The sequence below is a fragment of the Acanthisitta chloris genome, unplaced genomic scaffold, assembly GCF_000695815.1.
Source record: "Acanthisitta chloris isolate BGI_N310 unplaced genomic scaffold, ASM69581v1 scaffold7760, whole genome shotgun sequence".
Taxonomy (NCBI): domain Eukaryota; kingdom Metazoa; phylum Chordata; class Aves; order Passeriformes; family Acanthisittidae; genus Acanthisitta; species Acanthisitta chloris.
Window position 1 is genome coordinate 25,230 of NW_008649851.1, and position 7,163 is coordinate 32,392.

Consider the following 7,163-nt stretch of genomic DNA (forward strand, 5'->3'; position numbering starts at 1 on the left):
ATAGTACTTTTTGGTCTGGATTTCTTCAAAGTGTTATTGAAGCTTTGGTTTAAATATAGCTGGAGGCATTTCTGGCTTCTTCTGTATATTATTATAGCTGTCAACTAACAAACTTGTCTTAATGATTCCAAAGATTGAATTTTTGCTTTCCAATCGAATCATAGTTATGTATTTGTTTTATTGCCTCTGAGTCAGGATGTTTTGTTCCAATTTATTTTTTCCCTCCTTGGCATTTGAAATAATGTCTGGTTTATAAAACATTTTCACTCTGAAGAAAGTGTTTAGGAAAATAAAGCAAAGATAGATCATCTTGTCTGCTGTTCATAATGCAATATGTATCAATGCTTTGGGGGCAATATTTTGTGAAATGTTTTTCTAAACACAAATTAAATACATCCAGGGGATTATTGCAGTTCAAAAGTATGTGAATGACTAAAATCTCATAATCTATTAAAAGAGATGAATTTTGAAAAAAAGAGTTTTACATGTCCCCTAATTTTTCATTTTTTGTGTTTTTTTAAGATTATTTTGGTTTTGTTAGACTATACATATGATTCTTTTCAGGTGTGGATTTTCAACTGAAAAGACTAATTGTTGATGGCGAACCTACAGTGCTACAACTGTGGGACACAGCTGGGCAGGAGAGGTTAGTGATCCTCTGCACTTAACTAATTTGAATTCTTTTGTTTGTTAAATGTTTGCCTTTTTCATCTAGCTGAAAAAAAATTCCACTAATTATATGGTCCTACAGCAAGCCAGTATGGCCATATGTAAAAGCCTATAAACAGATATATTTTCTCTGCTGAGACCCCAAGACAGGTGGAATATTTATATTTGTTAGCTTTGGTGATGCTGAGGTAATATTTTCTCTCCACAGAGAGAAATAGTTGCGGTTTACGACAGGATTAATTAGTTAGATCCATATGTCCCTCTCTTGCTGCACAAGAGGATGGAGTAGATGTACATTGTTTCTTCTGGTTTTAGTCTTTAATGTTCTTTGTCCTTACACACCTGTGTTTTCAAGCAGTCTTTTTCTTAGGGAGTCCTTTCCTTTCACCCTCCTCCTCTTCTTCCCTTGAAAATCCTGGTCCTGATTTGAACTGTATTTAATGTATGAAAACTTCTTCCCAAGATTTTAGAGACTTATGGCAAAGTTCTGCAGATTGCTGAAGGTATAGCCAAGATTCTTCTAATTATTGCCTAAGATTTCCTCAAAATCCTATGACAACTTTACTTGAGAGCCATTACTTCATTACTGACAGCTTTTGGGGCTTATTAAGGGGTTAATCTAACACCTTGGAAGTCAGTTTAATCTGCTCATTGACCAAGATTTGTATTCTGCTGTATGTGTTGATTTTTGCCTGAATGAGTGGTTATATAACGTAGGTAGTCGGAGGCTCAATCATTCTCCTCTCACATAATAAATTTGTAAGAATATTTTAATATCCAGTGTAAATACTTAGTTGCTATACTTGGTTAAGCGGATTGTGTAAAGTTCATGGCAAAGGTGACTGCAACTGGTAATTCATTCCTGGAATAATTTTATTGGTTTCCTGTCTTTTTCAAGTGAGGTAAAGCAACTCACTCAATTTATGAAGTTAAATGTAAGTGAATCATAGAATCATAGAACAATTAAGATTGGAAATGACCTCTAAGCTCATCAAGTCCAATTGTTAGCCTAGTACTGCTGTGTTCACCACTAAACCATGATCTCAAATGCCACATCCACGCACCTTTTGAACATTTCCAGGGATGTTGATTCTGCCACTTCCTTGAACAGCTCATTCCAATGCCTGACCACTCTTTCAGGAAACAAATTTTTCCTGTTATCTGATCTAGACCTAGGAAGAGATTTTTTACAGAAAGAATGATCAGGCATTGGAATGGGCTGCCTGGGGAGGTGGTGGTTCAACATCCCTGGAGGTTTTCAAGATGAGACTGGATGTGCCACTTAGTGCCATGGTCTAGTAACAGTGGTAGTGTTGGACTCAATGATCTTTGAGGTCTCTTCCAACATGGTTGATTCCATGATTCTAAACCTACCCTGGCATAACTTGAGACCAGAATAGCTGTATTAGATACACTCTGGATGTTTCTGATACACAAAATATTGATTGCCATTTAGGACGGCATCCTGTTGATCCTTAATGTGCATTTGTAGACCTACCTCGGCAGTTTTCAAGAACTGCTTATGAAATAAGCTGTGAGAAAATTCACCATGTAATATGGAGAGAATCTTCCTCAGTAGTGACATTAAGTAATGCTGTGTTCTTAATGTTGTTAAATTGAATTAATTTTCAATAATGTGGCCTTATGCAAATCTTTTTTTTTTTTGAAAGATTCCGAAGTATTGCTAAATCATACTTCAGAAAAGCAGATGGTGTCTTACTGTTATACGATGTAACATGTGAAAAAAGCTTTCTTAATGTGAGAGAATGGGTGGATATGATTGAGGTAAGACCCTTAAGTATGTGCAGCTGAAAAGCTATGTTTCGCTGCATTGTTAATCTTATTATTTACAAAATTTTATTATCTGTTAGCCAGACTGCAGGTTCTTATAGAAGTAAAAGCTACTTAGAAGTCCTAAATGTATCCTGACCTATTCAGTTAGCATTCAACCTGATTCAATCTTTGTGTAAAAGATTGTGGGGTAATCACATTCTTCCCCTTCCCAGTCTTTTGAAATGAACATGAGAGCTCATTTCAGATACTTTCTTGTAGATAGCTTGAGTATTCCTTGGAGTCTTTGTATCGTAAAGCAATATGTTAGATTCTGTAAATTAGCTGTAGTTCAAGTGAAATTTTCAGTATTTCTTGCTGCTAGTACTTCTTGTTTGTTTATTTGAATATGAATTTGCAATTAATGCAAAGGGTATTTCTCTTGTGATGGAGGTGCTTAATATGAGGGAAAGTGGTAAGCAAAATCTCTAGTTCATCTTCCAAAAGCAATTTCTTTTAATGATGGTGTAGAAGTTGGTCACTTTTCCCATACTAATTTTGTCGTATAGCATTTGGATGCAGTAACCAATTCCATTAGGTTAACATAACACATTAAATTCCTCATTGGGAAACAGGGCTTATGAGAATGGAAGCACATCTTTGCAGGCTGATGTTTAAGCTGACTGCTTGCATACTGAGTGGTTCATAAAAATGAACCATTCTTAGCATGGTTTTCATAATTTGTCATTTTTCCAGATAGTACACAGGGCTTTTTTGTGGCAAGAAAATTGGTATGAAATGAAGATGTTACCTCCATATTTGTATTCTGGTAAAGAAATAAAATTATTTTTACAGGATGCAACTCATGAGAATATTCCAATTATGATGGTGGGAAACAAGGCAGATCTCCGTCAAACTGTTACAGAACATGGGCAAAAATGTGTGCCTATAAACTATGGAGAAAAGCTGGCTATGGTAAGGTCCAAGTGTACCTCTTTAGTATAAAATGCTCTTAAGAACTTTAATCTGAAAACCATGTGAGAAACTAGTAAACAAAAGTAATTTCCTGGTCCTTAGTCCAAGTCAAGTAATGAGGATCCATGGATATTTTTCATTAAAGCTGTCCTGTTTTGATCATGTTTGCTGGGTTAAATCACATCTCAGTGTCTACTGAGCTGAACTTCATTACTGGCTAGGATAGTCTTATCAGTCTTTTTTGTGAAAATATGGATGGACTAGGAGGCTGACTTTATTGCTGCCAAAGAGAAGTTCAAATATGAAGCGTACTATGGAAAGTATGAGGCTTTGCACCTCACTTGTGTCTGTCCAGCTTTTGCATGGAATATTTTCATCTTCAAGAGACTATCTTGTGTTCCTGCCACAATAGCAGAAAGCAAAAAGGAGTTATCTGCTAAAAATAAAGCATGGACAAGTTTTTTGCATGTATTTACATGGGGGATAAGAGATCAACCTGTCCTGTATTTTGCAGAAAAGTATGGAGATTCTGAAGAGTCTTGAGTGTCTGAATGCTCGCACAATTGATTGATTAAATTGGGGCAGATGCCATATCTGTTACTTAAGGAATTATATTTTCAGTTAACGTAGAATATCAGATGCTGTAGCTTGAGTTGCTAACAAGCTGGATTCAGTAACCTGTCCTAGCAACTCTTTCCTGTTTTGCAGTCTTGTGAACAAGAAGATCGAGTTTGGACCTTAAGCCTATGATGTGTTTTTATTCAGTTTATTAGTTCAAAATATACTGAATTTCAAAAAGATATAATTAAAAAACTATTCCTGCTTTTTCTCACAGTACTAAAGGGAATATAATGTCGAATGAAGAGCACTAGAAGAAATCCTGTTCATTTAAATGTGTGTCGTCATTCTTTGTGTTATTCAGGAAACCATTTGTAGTGAAATATACGTGTTCACATGGGAACTGCTTCAGATTAGTTGGCTTAATATTTAATTTTTACTCACAGACTTATAATGCACTATTTTGTGAAACAAGTGCTAAAGAAGGATCTAATATTGTGGAAGCAGTTCTTCATCTTGCTCGGTAAGTGGCTAAGTTTCTATTGTCAAATAAACACATCTCAGTATATTTTATAAAAGGGACATTATACATGAATGTACATACAAAGACACACATGTAGTTTTAAAATTGTATCAACATCAAATTAAAAAACCAAACCTTTAAGGATACCATGTTAATTCATTATAGATAAATGCAAGTTGGGATTTATTCTCAGTTTAGTCAAGTAATGTTTTTGCTTGCAAATGTTACAAACTTGTCTCAATAGTTAATATTTAAATACAGCTAAGTTATGGAGCCCACAATTTAAAGACTTGCTTGGTGAATGAATTATGTTTTTAATGGTACATGGATTTACTTGCTGAAATTAATTTCAAATATGCATACTTCTTTATATAATTATTTGTTAATTCTTTCACATATATTAATACATAATCAGTTTTATTACTGACCATTTGAATTACACATATTTTCTTTGATGTCCCTTTCTCTAAATTATTTATAGGATAGAAATTCTGTCTGTATATATTTATCACCCTGGTATTTCTGTGATAATGTGTGAACCAAGCATTACAGTTTCCGAACCAATTTTGGTTACGGTATAGTTTTGAAAGGCTGATGGTCTGTAATGAATCCTCAGCATTTGATTGTTCGGTTTCATACTTGAGCTCAAGACCAGAGTTGCAAACCATGTTCAGGTAATTTTTCAGCAGCCTAATGCAACAATTAAGCGTTTTGACATTTTGTCTGTATTTGACTAGTCATTGCTAACATACTACTGGTTAACCTGCCTTTGAACACAAAACACTGACTTTCTAGAGAAGATTGTTGCATATTCACATAGGAATTTCAGGAGCACCTCTTATTTCCAGGAAAATGCATCTGCCTGAGATGCAGCAAGAGTGTAAGCATTTATTTGTCTGTCATTGTTAATGTGAAGTTAATTGCTGATTTGTTGAATGACTAATTTCCAGGAACCTGGCCATGAATGCAGCAGTCCATTATGAAATTTGAATACATACATGGCACAGTTACATAACATTTATCATAGTTGGAAAATGATTTCTAATGTTTAAACTTGATAACTTTGTTTAACTGTTTCAAGGACAAAAAAAACATTTTGGCACTTGGATCGTTTCTTTTCAGACTTTCTCAACAAGGTTCATTGATCCTTAGAAGGTCTAGACAGTATTCAGAACCTTGGTCTAGATTGGCTGGCTGCAATTTCTTTACTCAAGTAATAGTAATTTGTATTCTTTGAAAGAAGTGTTTAATTTTGAAATAAAAATTTCTAAATGAAGATCTCATAGCCATGATGTTGAATTATAGTGTTCTTAGAGGAACTTCATGAATGTATTCTACGAATATGAGAAGGACATACCTAATTTTTTTATATATATGTATATGTAAAACCAACACATTTTAGAGCTGGCTTTTGACATTCTAGAGGGCTCACATTAAGGATACAGATCAGTAATCACTCATATGCCTGCAACCTTTAAGTCTGCAATTATAAAAAACATCCAACACTGCGTTTTTTTCCCTGAGAGTATATTTGTACTTGAAAATGAAGTTACTTAGTTTTATACTTTCAGCTATGAGCATACTCTGTCTCTATGGTAAAATACTGAAGCAAATAAATGAAATAAAAATTTTCAAAAGAAAAGGAAAGGCAAAACACAATATTGGGGAGCTATTAGATATTAGAAATTATTACTTTTTTATCACTAACTGTAGTTTGTATAAAAATACAAATATGATTCCCAAATTGGAAACTTATGAGGCACGTTAATTCTGTGCACTAAACTCTATATTTTTACCCAAGCAACAGATGATGGTGAGGTCTGTAAGATACAGTGGGAGAAATGGAACAAGAACCATGAATAAAAATATATTAATTGAGTGGTTTTTCAGTTTGGTCATGTTTGTTTTGGTTTTTTTATAGTGAAGTGCGAAAACGAAGTGATAATCAAGATGACACGAGATCAGTAACCAGCCTGACTGGAACACCTGTCAAAAAATCAGCACTCATAAAAAGCTGTTGCAATGTTTAAGTGACAGATAATTTTCCTGACCTAAATAACTTGTATATTTAAAAAAAACCCCTGAACCAGTAATCAGACCAAAATATTTAAATCATATTTTCTTGTAATTATGGATTTATACATTTGTGTGTTTAGAAATTGCTTATCATGTTAAAAATCCAGACTCTACTTTCTGCTGATTCATATCTGTGCAATTGCATCACCACATACACTCTGGCTTCACTTAATTAATATAATTCAATGAAATGAGCTCAGAATCAGTGCTACAGTAGTTACTGAATGCAATATTGTAATAGATATTATTCTCTTTACCTGTTTTTTTTCTGTATTTCCTCCATTTTTCTTACATACAGAACTTAGTAATATCATATATCCCTCGTAGGTGGTAGCTTCAATTAATTTAATCTCTTTTAGATCATGTCTGCTTATCTGGTGTTTGAGGGCCTTAAGTTTTACGTTGATGAAACATTTCTTAAGAAAATTCCAAATTGTTAAAAGGTTGCCTAGGTCCAGGTAAACCCTAAGTTTAGGGCATGATGCAGAATGATCTCTGTCAGGAGAAGCCACCCACAGATGCATGGGGTTCTGGTGTAATTTCTCAAAAGCTGATGAGCTAGAATGTATTTAACTTTGGGAGTTGGGGTTTG

At 34.2% G+C, this 7,163-nt stretch overlaps 1 protein-coding gene across 1 annotated transcript in view; it reads left to right on the forward strand.

Moving 5' to 3' along the window:
- RASEF (RAS and EF-hand domain containing) overlaps positions 1-6,525 on the forward strand; it is a 19,767-nt gene extending 13,242 nt beyond the window's left edge. Inside the window, exons 12-16 of the mRNA XM_009074500.1 lie at positions 565-646; positions 2,340-2,454; positions 3,295-3,414; positions 4,419-4,495; positions 6,417-6,525. Coding sequence (XP_009072748.1) covers positions 565-646; positions 2,340-2,454; positions 3,295-3,414; positions 4,419-4,495; positions 6,417-6,525 — 503 coding nt within the window. The remainder of the gene's footprint in view (positions 1-564; positions 647-2,339; positions 2,455-3,294; positions 3,415-4,418; positions 4,496-6,416) is intronic.
- The last annotated feature ends 638 nt before the right edge of the window (positions 6,526-7,163 follow it).